The sequence below is a fragment of the Apteryx mantelli genome, chromosome 15, assembly GCF_036417845.1.
Source record: "Apteryx mantelli isolate bAptMan1 chromosome 15, bAptMan1.hap1, whole genome shotgun sequence".
Classification (NCBI taxonomy): domain Eukaryota; kingdom Metazoa; phylum Chordata; class Aves; order Apterygiformes; family Apterygidae; genus Apteryx; species Apteryx mantelli.
The window spans coordinates 802539-822996 of record NC_089992.1 but is presented as its reverse complement, the minus strand read 5'-3'; the positions used below and the strand labels follow the sequence as shown (position 1 = coordinate 822996).

The 20458-nt window shown below is 52.0% G+C and overlaps 1 protein-coding gene across 1 annotated transcript in view; it reads left to right on the top strand.

Moving 5' to 3' along the window:
* The window catches only part of FRMD5 (FERM domain containing 5), a 136787-nt gene extending 117818 nt beyond the window's left edge, over positions 1-18969 (top strand). The window contains exons 9-15 of the mRNA XM_067305328.1: positions 3121-3184; positions 4109-4200; positions 8052-8126; positions 8624-8692; positions 10073-10179; positions 15787-16139; positions 16319-18969. Of these exons, the coding sequence (XP_067161429.1) occupies positions 3121-3184; positions 4109-4200; positions 8052-8126; positions 8624-8692; positions 10073-10179; positions 15787-16139; positions 16319-16366 (808 nt within the window). The 3' untranslated portion in view covers positions 16367-18969. The remainder of the gene's footprint in view (positions 1-3120; positions 3185-4108; positions 4201-8051; positions 8127-8623; positions 8693-10072; positions 10180-15786; positions 16140-16318) is intronic.
* The last annotated feature ends 1489 nt before the right edge of the window (positions 18970-20458 follow it).

Below are 20458 nucleotides of genomic sequence, written 5' to 3'. Positions count from 1 at the left end.
GCTCCCTGCATGGCGCTGAAATGAGCCCCGCAGAGGGAGTCCCCCAGTGCAACCCGCCCCGGCTCGGCAGCGCGCGGGTGCTGCCGGCTCCGAGCAGCAGCGGAAATGCAACGCCGCTCCGGATGGACGCGCCGGCCTTCGGAGGCTGTCCGGGGGCACGAGCCTCCCTCCGTAGCGCTGCCGAGCCAAGTCCGAGCGAGGCTACGGCCCTGCAGGGAGCTGTGTCCTTCTCCTTCCCCTGCATGGGCTCATCACACCCTGCAGAGTAGTTTGTGCCATGAGGAGATTTCCTCTTTGGGAAAAGGTTGAGCTACCACTTAAGGAATGGCTTTTTATAGGTATTTAGAAGCTCAGAAAGTCAGCTCAGAGGCCTGGAGAATAAGGTGCCTGGCGCTTTGGCAAATTGCATTTTGAGGCTGAAAAACGCTTTTAAAATCTGTTCCTTAATGACACAGATAGCTACGTGCAGGTCATCTGAACGGGGGTGAACTGAGCATGACAGTACGTATGAGAGGTGAATGCTTTCAGGACACTAACGAGCGGCTCCTCGTCAGGGCCGCAGACCCACCGTGCGTTAGCCTGATTGCGCTGTTCTTTCCTGCATGATTCGTCACTCCTGCATGATGAAGTAGCTACGGAGCAGCAGTCCTTTGGGTCTGAAGCGGACTGATGAAGTGATCCTGTGAGCCACAGCTCATTCATGTAGAAATCTTTGATAGCGTTATTAGCGTCATCTTCCTTCAAATATTTATAAAAGATGACTGCATGTGTTAATAATAACATGAAGCCATTTTGAGGGGGCTCAGGGAGATGTCTTCAAAGACTGCAAAACTGTGCTGTTAATCAGTAAGGAGGGGCTCCTGCATGGTCTGAACCACAGGGAAGAGATCACAGTTCTCCAGCGAGTGGTTACACCCGGGCAGCGGCAGCCTGCAGCTCCGAGACACTTTCCCGGGCTGCCGTCGCCGTTTTCACGGCCGTGTGATTTGCCTCTGTACGACACAGACTTGTTATAACCTGGTTTCTGGGCCACTTCCATCTGTCTCTCTCCTTTTCCAGAGTTTCCACCCCTTCCAAGAAGGATGTGCATATGAGATCTTCTCTTGCCTAGTGTAGCCCCAAAAGATGGGGCCAGGGCACAGCATATCTCATGTAAACGTCACAATAGTGGCCAGAAGGACAGAATTTGTGGCTTTCTGGCAAATAAATTAACTGCAATTTATTACTTCCTTTTAGATTGCCACCTCTGTTGGCAATGCCCCACTGGATCGGGTCCTTTCCTCTTTAGCCCTACCCTGCCAGGCATGTTTGCTTAACTGATTTAGAGACTGTTTTGTCTGGTTTGGGCTTATTAGATTTAAAATTGGGGTAGAAGCCAGCATGGTGGTGTCAAATGATCCTAGGCAAGGATAAAATCATTATATTCCTGTTCTGTTTAGCTGACCTGGGACTAGAGGGAATTTGATTGAACAAATTTAACTTCCTGTGAGTTAAACTGTCCCTTCCGTCGTGGTCGCTGGGCCATGTCAGAGCTCTCCATGGTTTGTGGAGCTGCAGCAGGTCAACTGGACACAGTCCACTCTGTAACGAAGACAGGCCCCGTCTTTCTGGCCAGGTCATTACGAGACATTTTCTTAGCTCCCAAACTCATTGTACCCAGTTGTCAGTTTTCACAGAATTGCTCAGTATAGCTGATGGCATTGATCATAAAATACAGCCGTTCTCAAAAAAAAAATCAGGTTTCTTGCCATCCCAGCCCTTTAATGTTATCTTATGCTCCTTGAAAGCCTCCCACTGCTTCTGCCTTAGGGGGAGTTGTAGGCACAAAGTTGGGTCCGTGCTCTGTTGTGTGTACGTGTGTTGTAAAACCACATTTCAGAGTTTCCAGGAATGGATGACGCTCACATGGTGTGCATTTGTTTTGCATTTGCCAAGCTCTTTGTTGGCGTGTGCAAGTGGGTCCCTGCAACCCGGGACAGGCGCTGTGTGTGAGCATGCAGTGCCCGGGGTGCACACGTCCGTAGTTTGCTGTTGCACAGCGTGCACTTTGCCTGACTGTTATGTTGCATGAGCTGCTGGAAGTGTGTCACAGCTATAGAATACAAGTGCTCTTCAGCAGTAATTTGTTGAGCACTCTGGAAATTGCTCTGTGTACAAACAGAAACGGCAGTACCATGTAAAGGAAAGAAACAACTCCCATCCTAGGAGTACACGAAGTACGTTAAACTCGGAGAATTTTCTGAGACGCAAAAAAAGAGATTGCTATTATTTCCCCTGCAGCAGAGAAGCCAGGTCCCCTTGGGCGCTGCCTGTGTGCTGGCTGTCGCTGTGCCCTCTCCAGGGCAGTGGGGCTCTCCTTAGAAAGGGTGGCCCAGGCTGAGCGTAGCGGGTGATGTGCAGTTACAGTCTCACTTCTCTTGCTTTGTACTCTATCCCGCTGTTGGTGTATCCCAGTATCCTGTTTGCCTTTTTTACTGCAGCCATACACTGGGCTGATGGCTCCAAGGATTTTTCTACAATAACCCCTAAGCCCCTTTCCTGGTCAGTACGCTGCATGACTGTTCCATGTAATATGTACTCTCTATATTCGGTTTGTTGCCCCCAGACTTATTATTTTCTACATTTGTCTACATTAAACCGCATCGTCCGTGTATTGGCAGAGTCACCTGAAAGCCGCCCCCCAACCCCTCTGAATCTGGTTGCATTGTTCCTCATTCTTTGCTGTATCTCAAATTTTGGCCTCATCAGCTAAGTGTGGTATCTCACATTTGATATTCTCATCCAGATAGTGCACATATGTTATAAGCAAAGTTCTTCAGTGACTCTTGGACACCCCACTGAGAATCACGCTTCATCCCCTTTTACAGCTGCTGGTTTCCTAGCCAGGAGTCCACTTATCACCATGTTACACTTTTGATGAATTGAAAAAATGTGGTTTTGAAACTGCTCCAACTACCATCCTTAAAATACCTATTAACTTTGAGCTTCCGACAAACAATTTGGCTAAAATTGTGCATATTACCTGATCCAGTTCCACTGTGCGGGGGTCGTGCATTAGCGGTGATCTGCTGGGGGTGATGGGCAAGGCAGCCTGGTACATGCATGTTCTTCTCCTTTCAGGAATGAGGTGACCAAAATGAAATTTGAAGGAAAGACATTCTATTTATATGTAAGTCAGAAAGAGGTGAGTGCATTTTCTTATCTTGGGGCTTACTGAACACAGTCTTTATCTTTGCTTCAACATATTAGAAGTTTTTCGACGTATCTAGTAGGAAGGCAGCCTCCAGTGGTGTCAGCTTCTGAATTAAAGGTCTGGAGTCACAGTTGCCGGGACACAGGCGCAGTGACATGGGCTGCAGCTCAGGCCATCAACATGAACAGGTACCCAGGGCCTTGCTCTGTACCCAGTGCCAGTGGCCCGTGCTATGTCCCATGCCTCTGCTTCCCCATAGCTTTAATCTTGCTGGTTTGGAGAGCAGTGGCATAACAGACCTGTGCTGTCACCACGCGCTGCTGGGGTCAGCGCCCTGCTAACTTTGCAGCCTTGATCTGGATGTTAAAGCATACAAATTCTAGGTTTAAAACAATGATGTGATCAGTGCTCTGGTGTCATGATAGTCTACAGTGGACAGAAGCCTTGCATCTCTCTCAAGCACTCAAGAGGTCTGCAGAGCAGAGTTATGTGTTGGATGTAGGATTTTATACTTATACTTATTTGTTATCACCATCCAGCTCCATCAGATCAGGTTAGCTAAATCATTCTGAAAACTTCTGGCTGAAAATGGTTAGCATGTATGCAGCAGTTAAGCAATCATCATTCTTTTTTAAAATGTATTTCTGGACATTCGGAAATGCAGATAAGCTGGGTGTCAGTGAATAAAGTGGTTAGCAGGTTACTGATGTGCGTTGCATTAGGTGCTTCTCCAAGGGCGTCAGCCAGTTTTTGAAAGTCTTCCATGTCTTGTAAGTGGTTCCGGAGGAGGGTTTTCACCTTATAAATGCAGTTTTTCAGCTCTAGCAGCCCTGGCATCCATCCACATCTTCAACATACTGCCTGTTGGTCACCACTCACTTGTTTCTGTATGGACTTCCTCTTTTTTTTCTGTAGGAAAAGAAAATTGTTCTTACATATTTTGCTCCAACACCAGAAGCCTGCAAACATCTCTGGAAGTGTGGGATAGAAAATCAAGCTTTTTACAAGTAAGTGCAAGGACATTTTGACGTGTGTTTTATTTTGTATTACATATTTCTCCATGGGTTGGTATCATCCCCATATAGCAACCACCCACAGAATATCCAAGGGCGAAATCAAGGTAGCAGGGGCTCAGACCTCAGTTCTTCTGCTCCCACCTGCAGCTCGCTCTGCCGTGGCCTGCAGCGTGGGACCTCCATCCTGGTGGCCTTGGTGGATTCACCAGCTCCCAAAAGTGCCCTACACCAGCACTGGGAGCCGCTGCTCCTGCCAGGCCCCTTCCTACCCTGCCCTGGCTCCAGCAGGCCGGGCACTGCCCAGCCCTTAAACCATGTGGTGCTGTTCCATTCACAACAAACTTTAATCTGCAGATTAAGACTTTAATGCCAAAACTGGCATGTGTTCTGTGCACAACGACAGATATATTTTAGCATGTTCTCTGTTAATTGCAGCTTCTTGGAAGAGCTAGTCCGTGTGCGAAGGTGCTCAGCTCCCTGTTACAGCTGCAGTTCTGGAAGCTGCCCGTGCTGGTGGCAGTGAGGGTCTGTGAGGGAAGCAGAGGAGGCTGGTGTTAAAGCTCAGGGAATATTTTCTGACCTAATATTCGAGGGTGGATTTTCAAAATGGCTTAGCATGGATCTGATATTCCCACTGAAGCCAAACCAGTGCCCTGGAGTGCTTTTGAAAAGCCTGTCCTACAAGCTTTTAATTGTAAACACTCAAAACCTCCAGAAATAATCTAATCTGTTTGGAAACAGATTAATTATTTATGTAAAATGCTAAAAGGATTGGGGAGGTGAATTTACTGCAGACAGTTAATCTGGGTTGTAGCTGTGTTACTGAACAGTTCCTGCAGATGCCTCCACAGTCGAGGCACCATCCCTGTTCCCATGTGTAGAGCATTGGATCTGAGGAATTCCCATTTTTCTGTATGCTGAGCCACTAATAAGCGGAGCTCTCATGGTGCAAACGCAGCTCAGGTAGGCACTACTCCGAGCCAGGGGCTGCCGGAGCAAGTCCTGGCTTCCCCCGGCATGGAGAGGGAATAATCCCATGAACGGGGCTTGGCTTGTGTCTCTAAAGCCCCAAGGACGTCAGTCCTTGAATAAACTACCTACATTCATACTCTCTAGTCTCCGATTTCTAAATAGCTCAAAGTAACAGAAAGCGAGTATCTGCGAAGAACTAGGAGCAGGGAAGATTTTAGAGTGCAGTCACTATTCTTTCTCAAAAGATGGAAAATTGTGGCTCCATTGCTTGTGATAATCAAGTCAGTTTTCTGTTCTGTTCCTGTTTGACTAATTAGGCTGCCTCGAAAGGGTCAGATTACAGAGTAGAGCAGGTTGCAGAGTAGCTTGTGGACTAGACTGTCTACCTAAAAATCAGGGAGCTATCATCAGGTGGAACATTTTGATTTTACCATACTGCTCTGTGTTTTGCTTAAAAATAGACTGCTTTGTATTTTATAATGAGTTTTATTTTAATCAGCAGGATGTAAGATAAAGTGTGTAATGTATTCTCTTTGGGAATACTGCAATCAGCAGCTGCAATCAGCAGGTTTCATTTCTCATTATATTAACATGAAATTGCAATATTGCTTTACAAATCTTTTTATGATTAATAATGTTGGTAAGTTACCACTGGATTATGCACCTGGTAAAATGGACTGTGGACTCAGTCAAAGCGCTGCGTATTTCTTGCTCTATGGGATAATGGGTTGATTCTCCTGGGATGGGGAGGACAAAGTGCTGTCACCACCTGTGTTTTGCATATATTTCTCACCAAAGCTGCATCCAGAAGCGTGCGAGCCTGCAGGCTGATGGGGGGGTGATTTGTGCATCTAGACTCCTTCTTCCCGTTGAGCTAAAGGTTGTGGGAAGGATTTCAGTACACTTGATAGCTTCAGCCCACTGCAGCCCCAAATCGCGGGCTGACGTGCAGTGCCTGCGTCCCCTCCTGCACCATTCGTGGCTGCAGAGCCGGACTCCATGTCCCCGTGTCCCTGCTCTCCTTGGGCAAGGACCAGGCCAGCCTTCATCAGCAGTTCCTAGTCACAGCACCTATCCTTAAATAGCCTTATCTCACCAGGCTGCAGAACAAACTCGCACCGCCCGCTCTCCCTTCCCCGAGCTCTGGCGGTGTTTGAGCGGTAGCCAGAGCTGGAGCTCTCCTGCAGCCGCTGCAGCCGTTGCGTTTGAAGGGAAGCATTTTGTAACGGGTCCGTCTGGGAGCTTGGGAGACAGCTGAGAAATGTGTCTGCTCCAGTTCTCAGCGGGGAGGCAGTGCTGAGGGAGCAGGGCTGCAGCGTGGTAACACGACAGTTCAAGTGCTTGCACCCCCCCCAGCCAGTGCCACCCCGTCTCCGTAAGCTGCTTATTTTATTCCTGATTGTTATGCATCTCTGAGGGTTTGCTCTTGTCATTTTGCCTCATTACCATTTCCAGGCACCGTCCAGCTCCTACCTTCTGTTGCTCAGAGTCACATCTGGCAGGGCCTGCGTGACCCCTGCGAGAGCCGCTCAGGAGAGCAGCCGTAGAGCGTGATGTGGCTGCCAGCTAGCGCTGGCTCTTTGCCGTCCTCCTCTCATTAGTTCCTGTTGCATAAGGATAACTCATTAATAAAGGGAGCTGGTTCTGCGATCCGTGGGGAAGTGCTATCTCTCCGCTGTGCCAGCTCCCTGTGGGGAGGATGCCCCTTGCCAGCGGTCTCCTGTCCTCATAAGCGCGGTCACTGGGATGGGGCTAACAGGCCCTGCTTGCATTCGTGGGGGTCTCATTCTGCACGTGCCAGTGCAAAATCTGCTGCCTCCTGAAGCAGTTGCATTAGCAGAGACTTCTTGTAAGAGCAGTGACAGGCTGAGCACGACGGACCTTAGTAATAAGCAACACGCTCACCAGTGAACGCTTCCAGGCAGGGTACGGGAACGGGCGTGCGGGACCTCAGGGAGTGGAGCACCTTGGCTGAAGGCAGCGGTGATCCTTGCCCTTGTTTGGGCTGCAGTCTCCCCCAGGAGGGATCGGTGCTCAGGGGATTTCCATCGTGTCGGGCCGGCCAGGGGCTGCTGTCTGTCGTCCCCTGGGTCTTGCTGGACCCAGAGCTGGGAGGCTGAGAAGGATTCGGGGACTCCAGAGCCTCCCTCTGTGTGAGGCAGAAGCGATGCCCAAAGAGGCTGTCGCTGCCCCCGAGCTGGCACCGGCGGCTGGGGGGGGCTTCCCAGGGCAATGCCCGGCCACCAGAGCAGGGGGAGGCACCCTCCAACGCCAGCCCCTAGCCCTGATGGTGTTCTTGGGCCTTGCCGAAGCAGTTAAATCTTGAATTTAGCCTTGTATTCCTCCAGCGGATCAGCCTCTCTCTCTTGGCTGGGGCTTAGGCCAGCAAACTCCTTGGTTAGGGGTCGTTTGCCAAGGGCTGCAGACCCCAGGGCTGCTCGGGGCTCAGCAGGGTCTGGCGCTGGCCGTGCGGGCGTGCACGGATTGAAGGCACACGTGCGTATTTTTAAGCCGTTCAGCTTCCCTGCCCTTTCTCCTAACATCTGAGCTTGGGAGCTGAAAAATGTGTCGGCGCAGCGGCTGCAAGCGATTCACAGAGTCCACTGAGGGAAGCCGTACCAATCTATCTAATCTATCACTCACGCCACTTGAAGCCACAGTGGTCAATACTTTAATAGAATCAGTGAAACAATCAATACTGATCGCTGGCAAAGTATGTTAAAAATAGAACCACCCGAAGGCCGGGGCTGCTGCTTTGCAGTGAACTGGGGCCAGCTAGCGGCAGCGCGTCCAGCGAAGGCAGCCGCCGCGAGCGCCTGGCAGGCTGCGCAGCCCGCAGCGCATTCAGGCCGCTTTTGATGCCATTCCAGGTTGGAGAAGTCAAGCCAGGTCCGAACAGTATCCAGCAGCAACTTGTTCTTTAAAGGAAGCCGGTTCCGATACAGGTAAATAATGACAGTAAGTAGCAGTTACTGGATATATTTTTGGATGCTCCTTGGGCTTGGGAAGCAGTTTGTGGCTGCATTAATTAGACTTGCTAAAGATCCTCCTGTTGTGGAAGGTTCTTCCATCGCAGCGTTGCCAGCTGGATAAGGCCATCATCTTTGTTTTCTCTGTTTCACACTGATGTTCCTCTCTCCAGCCCCCTGAATTGTGGCTCTTCGTGGGGGCAGGGATGGAGAAGGAGGGAGAGAGGATTTGGCGTTGCTCTGTTTGTTTAGGGTTTTCTTTTGATAATAACAAGGAGTAGAATGAGTTATTCCAGAGCATCTGGGGAGCAGCCCCCAAACTGCTGTGCACTTCGGGATGAAGTAAGGAGGGGGCCATGCTCAGGGTCAAGCGTGCAATTTGGGAGCTGCTTCTTAGCGAGGCGGGTAGATCTCTTACATTGCCGGTGCGTTATTTCCCGTTGTCACTGCTGCTGTTCTTGAACTACCTGCAGTGGCCGGGTTGCAAAAGAAGTGATGGAGTCCAGTGCCAAGATCAAGCGGGAACCTCCAGAAATACACAGGTAAGAGCCCGCTAGCAGCCTCTCGGCACGTCACCTCGGAGGGGTTTGGGGACCCTCGGGCTTCGGAGGAAGGCAGGGGGAACCTAAATGCCTTTGAGGATCTGGGCACGTGTGCGCCAGTCAGTCACATTTCATCAGCCTGAGCCTTGAGAGGACAGTTCAGGTGGGATTATACGCAAGCTCTTTCTTGCTTACCTTCTCCAAGCTGCAGCGGAGCTAGTGATACGGGATACCATTAGCTGCACAGGACGTGAGTTCAGATATGTCTAAGGAAGCAGCCCAATACGGTGACCGGTTGCTTACGCTGAAGTGCGGCTGGATGCCTAAGCAGGAGCCGGTGCTGGTGAGGGGGCTTTAACCACAGCGGCAGTAAACTTTGCTGCGCGAAACCCTGGCCTCGCCGAAGCCGAGGGGAGCGGATCGGAGAGCAGTCGCTTTGCCCGGGCCGCGCTTAGCCCTCTCCGCAGGGCAGGACTGGCCCCGGGCTCCCCGCGGCGCGGGAGGGACATGCCAGCCTCGCAGTGCCGGCGCCCCGCAGCGGGAGCAGCTCGGGACCCGCTGCGGATCGCTGCCCCGGGGCGAAACGCTCCGCAGCCTGCCTGCAAGACGAAAACCCGCCCTAGGAGAAAACCCTGTGCTGGTGGTTGCGGGGAGCCAGGGCTGACCTCCAGCCTCCCATTCCTCCCGAGGGGGCTTTGGACCCTCCTGCCTGTCTCACCGTACTGCTGTCAGCTGCTCACTTAACCTTTAGCTGGCAGGTGCCACCTCTGAGCTCCCTGGGGAGTGACGTTGGGCTAGAGAAGCAGCGAGACCCTGAGACTCGTGCACACCCTTCCCTGTTCTTGCACCAGTGGATGAGGTTTGCATCCACAGCTGCCCTCGGCTCAGGCAGGGGCTGGACACCTGCGAGTCCCGTCCGGTGTCGCTTCTCTCCTGCCTGCAGCGGGGGCCGGTGCTGGCTCGCGCCGTGATGCCTGCACCGAGCAAAGGGGGTCCCCAGGGTCTTCCCTTGCCCCTGAAACACCCAGCCAGTGACAGCCTTGCAGGGCTCGATCCCAGTCCGCAAGGAGTTCAGCCTGCCCAGAGGCTCTGGGACTTAGCTCAAAGTCATCGTGTCAAGGGAAGTCATTGATTTATTGTCAGCGTGTCCGTCCAGCCGCTGCTACGGCTATCTGCAGCTGTTCCCACCGCTGCCCCTTTCCCTCTGAGCTTGTAGCTCCCCAGACGCCACCGACCTAATCCAGCGGGGTGCTGCGCCAGCGGCCCCCCGGCTTCGCACGCACGCAGCCGGCAAGCCCGCCGTGGGATTTCCCAGCCGGGCAGCCTGGCCCCAGCTTTGTGTCCCCTCTTGACTCACCTTCCCCTTCTCTCTGCCTGCAGGGCCGGGCTGGTGCCCAGCCGCAGCTGCCCCTCCATCACCCACGGGCCCCGGCTGAGCAGCGTGCCCCGGACGCGGAGGAGAGCCGTTCACATATCCATCATGGAAGGTAAGATAAGGGGCAGCGTCCCGCCTCGGGGTGCCCTTCTCGCTCCTCCGGGGGCGTTTTGGCCGCCACGGTGCTCCCCATCCCTGTGCTGAGACCCCGGGGCTGCCGTGGCAAAGCCCCCGTGCCCGCCACGCTGCCGTCCCCGCGCAGCCCGGGTCCCGGACCGGCCGGCGCTGCGGGCATCCCGCCGGGACGAGGGTGGCCCCGCACGGCGGAGGCACCTCCCCGGCTCGTGCTGGGCGAGGGGGCCGCGGGGCACGCGGCCAGAGGAGGGCTGGGGCGTGCGGGGCAAGCGGGAGGGTGCCCGGGGTGACGCGCGGCCCGACAGCGACGTGCAATGAGCCGCGCACCCATACACGCGTAGCTGAGATGTAGGTGTGAGTTCGTATAAATCCAGCATCCCAAATGTGGGTAAAGCCCTGTTTTGAAAATGCAAACCATTCCCACCTTCTTAGCCACATCCAGCTGTGGATCTCGGCGCGTTACAAGTGACATATGGATTTGCTAGCAAAGACCCGGTGAAGTTCATGGCAGTGGTCATGGCCCAAAGTGACTGAGTTTTCTGGCAGACACTTGCGTGTGGCCGAAACCAGAGTTTTAATGTTATCATTTTGACTTCTCCCTAGAATTTAGTTTATAATTTATCGTAAGCTGAGCTATTAATTGATGCCAAACACTGCAGCTGCCTTGTGTATTCTCCCCTTCCCGTTGGAAATTTCCTGTGAACCCCATCTAAATTTCTCAGATTTATTTGCTATTCAAAATATGCACCCAAGTCGTTCAGCATGTGCCCCGTGCAGAGTTTGCTGCGGGTATGCAGGAGCGGCCGCCCTGGCCTGCAAGCGCAGAGCTGCCTGCGCCGTTCCCTGCGTCCCGGCTGGGTGCAGATAATGGCAAAAACGCTGCCCTTGCGGTCCCTCGCTCTTCACAGCTGAAAACACGTTTTTACTTAATGTTCCCTTATGTTTCTCTGAATTTAGAGAGTCTTGCCAGTAAACTCACTTGCTAAAATATTTAAAGAAAAGGAAATAGAGACACCACCAAATGATTTAAGTTTTATTTGATCAAATATTTGCAGGAAAGATCTGATCTTTCCACTCTGATTATACTCTCAGCCCTGGAAAGCTGGAGTCTTCACTGATACATTAGCATTGCGCAGACAGAATCCCTCTGAAATGAGTGTTTTCCTTCAGAACAGGCCTTATCAAAGAATAAGGACCATAGCAAAGGACTATTAATCTATAATCAAAGAACTGGCTCAAAATCGGATTTTTGTACCCCTCATACTTATGTGTGGAAGAAGGGGCAGGAAAATTTCCTGAAATATGTTTTCAGGTTCTTAAAGAAATGTTTGACAGCTCTGAATGCTGATTTTGCTGCTCAGGGCTAATATGGCATTAACAGCTGAGCAAAGGCAAAGTGGAAGTTATAGAACAGATGTTTCCAGTGCAGAAGGAGAACAGAGGAGATTTTCTTAGCAGTGTGATTTATATTAATTTTGAAATATAGCAGAGAAGACTCTGGGTTATATTAATGTCTCTAAGCCAGGCAGGAGCTGAATGTGCCCTGCTTTGAAATTACCCCTGTAGCGCCCGTCCCAAGCAAGCCAGCGTGCCTTGTTCTCCACTTCAAAATACTGTATTGATTTGAAAGCAAATAAAACCTGCTTGAAAAAATACTCAAGCAAGCTGGGTCCCGGCAGACCAGAAGGAGCCGGAGTGCTACAGGTCTGACTTCTGACCGGGCACATAAACCAGGCGGGATTTTTTACAAAATAAAAGATTGCCGGCCACTTGGGCGCTGTTTGGTGCGGGCTGATGAGCAGCCTTTGATGTCTGGGCTTCGGGAACGTGTGTTTTCTGCCGGTCTGCCGCGCTCGGAGCAGCGCAGAGGCTTCACCCGGCACCTCCCCGGCAGGCTGCCGCTGCGGTGGCCCCGGCTGCTGGCGCGCGGCCCGCGGAGGCGCTTCACGGGGCACCGGGGATGTGCAGACATCGAAATCCCCGGGCTTGAGGGGGGGGCAGGAGCCAGGGACAGGGAACGCCTGCGCTCCCGGGGCTTCGCTCGCTTGTGTGCCCACGCTGGTGCTGGCGGCTCGCCGCATGGCGCCAGCACAGGCAGGGCCAGCCGCGCTCCCAAGCCATTTGGAAAATTGTCGCGTGGAGGATGCAGCCAGCCCAGCGCGGAGCCTGCTGCTCCAGAGCCAGTTTCGCCCCCGCAGCGCCCGTTCCCGCTGCCCGGTGTCGCGCGGGGGAGCAGCTCCGTTGCAGGGAGCCCAGCCAGGGCTGGCCACAGTTTCCTTGCTAGACGGGCAGGTGCCAGGAGCGTGAAGCTCCCGGACACGCGTTCAGGGCAGGGTCCTGCCCCTGCGGCCTCTCTGTGGGCGCAGACCCTCTGCGGACGCGGACGCACAGATCCTGCTCCCGTGGGATTGCAGCCGGTCTTTCCAGCGACGGCGCAGAAACACTGCCCGGCGCAAGCAGCAGCGTGGCGGCTTCCGCGGGGAAGGAAGGTGCTTATTCAGCCGAGGGAGCCCAGGGCTGACGTCCGCTGGATTCCTGGGGCTGGAGCAGAGCCTAGCAGGATGCGGATCACCTCTGCGCTGCTTTTGAATGCGACCACCCTCCCCGCCGCCGCGGGGCAGCCGCGAGACGGAGGGCACTGAATAGCGTCACCCGGTGCATGACCCTCGCGCTGGCACGTCCCCGCCGCTCCTCCCCGCCCGGCAGCTGCTCTTCTTCGCTCGCACTTCAGCTGGTGCCGCAGCAAAGCGGGAGCCCAGAATAGCCCTGGCGCCTGAGCCGGCAGCACCGGAGCCCTTGACATCAGCGGAGCCGAGAGGAGCCGTGGCGGGCGGGCGGCCCGCACCGTGCACCGCCATGGTGAAGTGCCTGGTGATGATGAAGACCAAGGTCAGCGTCTGCCTGCAGCTCGTCAACCACTGCTGCCGGGACGTGCGGGTCCGCGTGCTGCGCCTGGGGCCCCGGCTGCTGGCGCCGGCCCTCGGGGCGCTGCCGCTCTCCCCGCCGCTGCCCGGCGCCGGCCGCAGTGCTCTGCGGGCTCCCCGGGATGCGCCCAACCCAGGTAACGGCACCGCCGGCTTGCGCTGGCCGGGCCCCGGCAGCCTCGGTCCTGCTTTCCCCGGATTTCCTAGCGTTTTAGTTCGGCCGCTCGGAGCAAGGAGACGGCGGGGAGGTTTGGGCGATGAGGGCTGCAGCGCCGTGCACAGCGCCGACGCTGGCAGGGGCTCAGCGCTGCAGTGCCCTGGGACGCGTCTCCGGCAGCGCCACTTGGCTGCCGCCCCGGCGCCAGGGACTCGCCGGAGAGGCGAAGGGAGCAGTGAGGGAACGTTCCTATAAACCTCTCGACATGCCAGAAAACGTAGCAGCCGGGGTGAGAGCGTTTTTGTTCGCCGACTGCGCTCATCACCCGCACCGCTGTACGCGTGGTGCCTCTCGTGCCGGAGCAGCCATCCGGGCGGGAGTGGTTCCGCACGTGCGTGGCGGCAGCTCGGCGTCACCCGCCGCCGGCACCAGGCCACACCGGCCATCGCCGCAGGCGCCCTGCCCACCCTCGCTGTCCTGCGTCACTGGGGAAAAATAATTAGTGGATTTTTTTTCTTTTGGTGCTAGCCGGCCGAGAGAGTGAGCTCAGCCCTGCCCTGCCAGGCTGCAGTGGTTTGCAGGGTGTCGGAAGGATCCTGCCCCCCGGGAAAATTTCCCCTATATCTTTAGCAGCCGCAGCGGTCTGCACTCTCCGCGCTGCTGGCATGAGCTCGCCCCGCTGCTGCATCCATCCCAGCTGCCGCTGTCAAACGAGTCCCCACCGCAGGGCGCCCGGCGGCGGCAGAGCTGCTCCCACCTCCCCGGCAGCCCTGCCGGTCTCGGCGCTAAGACTGCGAGAAGCCCCACAGCTGCAGCACTTGGGGAGTTTGGGGGGTGTTTTGGGTGGGGTAGTGGGGAAAATCAATTCTCCTTTTTCTGCACTGCAACGTGCAGCTGTGTTTCAAAAAGGGCAGCTTCAGCGCCGCTGTAACGCCAGCTCAGCCGGGTATTCGGCTGGGCAGCCTGGTTTGTACGGTGACATTTATTCAGCTCTTGCACGCACCCTCTGTGGTGGTGGTGGGGGGGGTAACCTTTTTTGTAGCAAATCAGTAGAAATTAAAGCTGTTAGTAACTCGTGCCCTACTCCCAGCCTGGGAGCCGCTTGCTCTCCGGGTGAATCCCCGCACGGGCTGGGGCTGGCGGCAGTGGTTTGGCGCAGGTTTGCCAGGTCCGTGTTTCACGGGGGTTCATGTTCCCCGGCGGGCGCCATCGCAAGGACCCGCGGCCCGATGCCAGCGCGCACCGGCTCGTCTGTGTGCTAAGGGACCGCGGTGCTAATTCCAGCATAGTCCTAACGCCCGGGCGGCCACAGCTGTCACCAGCTCTGCAGATTTGCTATTTATTTATTTCCTCTGCTGTTGGGAAGCCCTAACGCTCGCTTTACTGCCTGTACACAGATGTTCTCCGGGAGCCGCCTTTTACGTTTGATGCATAAATCCACAGCAGGGAGATGCTTGTCGCAGGGCTTTTGTGGACTGAGTCAGAAGTGCTGGTGGCTGTGTGGCAGCATCTCAGCCCCGGCACGGTGGAGCTGCAGCAGTGTTTGCAGGCCGGTAGCAGTGTCTGTGCGGCCCTGCAGAGGCACCGACAGCCTTTGCCACTGCAAAAATGAGGCTGCTTGTGGCTCGAAGGGCGAAGGTAGCAACAGCCTTGCTCGGGGCGCCACGCGCTCTCCGGTGCTGTGAGAAAGGACAGTCAGAAGTTAGCACAAACTTAGTCCTGCAGGGTTCAGGGCGAACAGCGTTCGGCCTTCGCCGGGTTTGGACGGGGCAGAGGCTCTGCGTTTCGTTCACAGTTAAAGGTTATCTGTGCGCGGGCAGCGCGGATGCCGGAGATGCCTTTGCAGTAGCTGCAGCCGGACCGCTGGAAGCTGTCACCCTCAAAGTCATTACAGCACTCGGAAGTGTCTGTGATTGATTGAAAACAAAGCCAGACCCAGGCTCTCCGGGGCCCGGGCAACCCAGCGCGGATGCTGCCGGGAGCTGCGGTGCGCTCGCAGCAATCGGCACGAGAGTTTGCATGGGTCGTAGCTGGTCAGAGTGCAAGGGGACAAGGAGTAGCAGCAATCGTATTGTACTGAGCTACAAGTAACAAGTTAGTCCCATAGTTGCTCATCCTCTCAGTGGGAATAAAGCTATTATTCCCCCCCCTGCCCCCCCCACCAATTCATTTAGAGCTACATGTGCAGCACCTGATGCTTCCTTAAAAACCAGACACTGTGGGCTGTTTGGGGCACCAGGAATTGGCCAGTGCTTCGCACCCACGATGCTTTATCCCAATTTGTGCCGTGTTTCCCCACCTGCTCCGGCCGGGGGCACTAGGCAGGATTGCAACTGTCCCGCACGAGGGACAGTGCCCGGAGCAAGGGCTGGCGAGCCGGGGCGGGCTGCGCCGCGCAGCAGCACCCGGCCGGGAGCCGGCCGCCCCCGGCCCTCTCGTCCCGAACGTCGCCCACCCTTCTCCTCCCTCCCCCCCTCCCCTTGCTGTTGTTTCCCCTCGCCAGGCCTGGAGTCGCTGCGAGACAGTGCCCACTCGACCCCGGTGCGCACGGCCTCCCACGGCGACGCCTTCGCGCCCCACGCGAGGACAAGCCGCGCCGAGAGCAGCGAGCGCGTGGCCGTCATCTCGGATGAGAACTACAGCCCGGCGGACAGCGTGCTGCCCACGCCGGTGGCGGAGCACAGCCTGGAGCTGATGCTGCTCTCCCGGCAGATCAATGGGGCCCCGTGCAGCATCGAGGAGGAGAAGGAGTCTGAAGCCAGCACGCCCACCGCGGCCGAGGCGGAGGAGCTGGGCGGCGAGTTCAAGGCCTTGTGCCAGGGTGTTGGCGGCCTTGGCGGGACACAAGCGGAACAGGTGAATAAGTTTGTTTTAAGTGTCCTCCGTTTGCTCCTTGTGACAGTTGGACTCCTCTTTGTTTTGCTCCTTCTCCTGATCATCCTTACCGAGTCTGACCTTGACACTGCCTTTTTCCGTGATATTCGCCAGACCCCCGAGTTTGAACAGTTCCATTATCAATACTTTTGTCCCCTCAGGCGATGGTTTGCCTGCAAAATCCGCTCCGTGGTAAACCTGCTCATTGACACCTGAAGGCAGGAGTCTCCAAATAACTAGCCAGGTGGACTCAGAAGAGACCTGCTACCTGTTCCCAGCAAATGGGACCCCTTGTGGCACCATCGGCACATACAATAAGTCCTTCTTTCATGACTCAAAGTACAATGCGACCTAGGACGTTTCTTTCCAAGACGAAGAAAGGGATAGACTCATACCAGATCAGACACATTTCTTTACAGACCCTCTTTCCTAACATACTCAGCTGTTCCGTTTCCTACCTTGGAGCCCGCAGAAAAATTTTAGTTTTTAATTTTGATTTTCATAGATGCGTGTATTACTTTGGAAGTATCAAATAAAGAGAGGAATTTATTTTACTATTACTACTGATTATTGTATTAGCATCAGCCAGCAGCTGAGATTCTAGAGATATTGTATTATGCAGGAGCTTCAGTAATGGTGCTACTGAGTTGTAATTTAAACACTCGTGTATTGTTACTTTATTAAATCTGCCACTGTGCACAACACTACCACCTTAAAGGTATTGCTTTACAGAGCTTACTCCTTACTAATCAGCGTTTCGTAAGTGGCAATTCATGGTTTAATTTTAATTGGAGAATAGCCTGATTCAATTTAGTCCCGTGAGAGTTGGTTTTGGCACAAATGACAGAGAGAAGCAGTGGTGTAAGTCTATTCCTTTACATAGCATAGCAAAGTGAACGTGACTATTTAGCCTACTCTCCAAACACAGCCTTTTGTGACTTTTTCTAAACCTTGAACTTTTAGTGCTCCGGCGGTGTGGAGCTTTCTCATAGAGGTGTCGACCCCCGCGTGAGGAGGGCGCTAGTACCCATAGTTAACAGACATATGTACTCAATTACGTTCGACAAAGTCTGAGTGCGTAGCCAGTAGTAACCATATTGGATTTATTAGAAAGACATTTAGCCTCAGAAAGTTGTACTTGTTTTGTACAAAAAAAGAGACTGTTTCAACGTATATTTTAACAACAAAATGCTATTTTGTTATTGAATCTAATCAAGTCTTTTTTTACTTTATGGATTGGGTGAACATAGTGCGCTGTACAAAGTGATTCAAGTTGAGCAAATAGTTTGAGAATAAACATTTTTGTAGACTGGACTCCTAGCATCAGATTAACCCGTAACTAGTTTTGGAATAATGACGAACGGAGCTATGATTTTATGACTGCTGAAGGTAAAAAGGACAGAACTACAGAAGTAGAGGTAACACTGAAAAAAGAAGCCAATGGGAAACCATCAATCTATTTAAGCAAAAATACATAAATAAAACTAATTCATTTTACTTGCAACATAAACACCAGAATCTTTAGTTATCTGGGAAGCATAACAATCTATTTACAAAGGGAGCAATAAAAGCAAGTTCTATTAAGTTTTTACTGAGAAGTTGGACATACTTAACAAAGCAAATGAAAACAGATGAGCAAGTTTTATTTCATCTCAGGGAGAGATTTATGTAAGCTGGGGCCATAACTGCAGTTTTAAAAGCCTGATTTCATGTTCTTGTCTGTGAGCACGCCACCATCCATCCCCGTGCGCCCGTGCAAGCCCTGCTGCGAGGGGGCGCGAGCGCGAAAGGCGAGCGCCCGCTCCGCACCGAGGTCGGTCTGGAGTCCTGTCCCAACCTAGCGAATTGACACCTGGCAAAAGAGCACGGCACTGAAACTTGAGGGGTAATTACGAAAGGTCAGCTGGACTTTGATAGCTTGTCACTGCAATAAATAAAGTCCATTTTAACTACTGACTGTCAGGGAAAAAAAAATAAAGCAGTTGTGTCGCACCACTGAAGACCTAGCCATAGCCATCTGATTATCACAAAAGCTGAAAAGGATTTTGCATACAACTAATAACTCTTTAAAAGACAGATTATGTTATGAATGCTGCCAGGAGACGAAGGATAGATTTTTACATGATATACTGTTTTATGCAACATCGCAAAATTAACTTTTAGTGTAGTGTTCCTACCTCAGTCTGTAGTAAATGGTGTTTCTATGCAGTGAGTGATAGTCTCAAACTTGGCATTTTTCATCCCGGTTAAAGATGCAGTATTCCGTTGTTTAAGTGCTAATGCTACTGGTGTAACGTCATAACAGCACAGCATTGTCATTCAGTGACACATTCAGCTCTAAATACTTTGTACGTTAGACATCTTCCTTTAAAACAAAATATGACATAGGAAGTATCAACCTTGAAAAATCTTTTACATCAGCTTCCTTTTAGAATAGTTATAAATGCCAAACCTAGTTTACCTCTGCAGTTTTCACCCAGCATTTTACTGTAAAACCATGAGAACTGATAACTTTTTTGTTGTGTTTTTCCTGTATGTTCCACGTTATGTCTTGTGTTTCACTACCTGTTAGTTTTACCTGTCTTTATATTAAAATGTTGTTTCCACAGATTCTTATATCAGAAGAAATCTCTTAATAGCATACTGCATCTTTAAGCAGTAGACAGTAAAATACCTGAAAATGTGAATTTCTTAGTTTTCATAAAAAAATCTAGAAATTAACCTTTCATGTGCCAAATACTGTAAGTTACATTTTCCTTCAAAATGTACCTTTTTCTACATATTCAATATCTTAGTTAGCATAAAATCATTGGTGCCATGAAAAGTATTTTTAAATTTAAATAAATATTTAAATATCATGAAAACAAGAGTTGGTATTTTTGTCTTAGGTAAATCACGAAATTTTTTTAGTATTTATGGTGTCAGTATTAATTTTTTACTTCAGTAAAAACTGTACCTCAGTTCAAAAAAAAATCTGTGAAGAATTTGGCCTTTTAGCATCCCACTCATCGAAGTTACAAGAAATCTCAAACATTCAGAAGCATGACATGGGAGCAAGTTTCATTGCAGCAATTCAGGCTCTACCTGCCTCTGAAAGAGTCTTCCCTCAGTTACTTGTATTCTAAAACCTGCTCTGCTTTACCATGTTCAGCTGGCCCGAAGGGTGTTGCAGGCTTCTTTGTAAACACGCATTGCTGCTGCGATGCAAGCTGACACTGCATGGCATGAAGATGCATCTCGCAGATTAGAAGCACAAACACCCGTCTCCCTGTGATCCCCGTGATCCCTGCAGCCTCTTCTGCTGAGGATGCCATTAAGCAGGGCCTGCACGTCACAGGAAACGAATCTAATTGCTGCTGAAACTAACAGCAGCGGCAGAGGACCGAGAGCCTCTCTTGGTTCTGACTCCAGGAAATAAGGTTATGCCCATTACAAAGCAGCAGCATGAGCTTCCTGCTGCAAGTGTCGGTGCGCAGCTGAGAGCAGTAAGCTATGTTGCCAAAATGATACCGATACATCTAGATTTACTGCAGCTGAATTGCTTCTTTTAGAGCAGAGGAAAACTACGTTAGCTGTTGCACTTTCTGCAAAACTCTGGCCTCAAAGTGACCTAATAGCATCAGATTCTTGCAGGACCCATTTGTCAATGCCAGGAGCGCGTTAAACATGGGCTTATAAAAGCAGTAGCTTCTTGTAAGTATTTTATGTTTAAAAGTGCATTTGTTGTCAGTGACGCTGACACATGTCCATGACACAATTTTGACCAAAAGCTCTACTGGTATAACAGGGTCCTCCCTCTCACAGGGGCTCACAGGTGGAGAAATGGCAGCTTAGAGGCACGTGCTCTGCTACGACGGCCCCAGGCTACCTCTGCTCTCTAACATTGCTCTGAATATCAGAGGCAGTCATGCTCTGTTCTTGCACACACCCTGACAATTGCTGTGCTCAACTCATAACCATATAGCTTCTTTAGCCTAACAGCATCAACCCACAAAGACGATCTTCCTATTAACTCCAGGAAGGATTTAATGAGATATTGGACACCTTAACTGACAAGTTTTATTGAAGACATTGTACCAAATACTTACTGACCTTAAGAGAGATTATAGGAGTGACACATAAAACCTGGTAAAGAATGAGTGCTCCAGGTGATTAAAAAGAAGTGTCTTATAGGTTTAACAAGCATCCTACAGATAAACCATATTTCAAAAAAGAAAAAAGTTATGTATTTGGGAAAAAAACATCTATTTTGATACAAACCATTGATCACTGGTTGTCATAGTGGGATTAATATCTTTTTT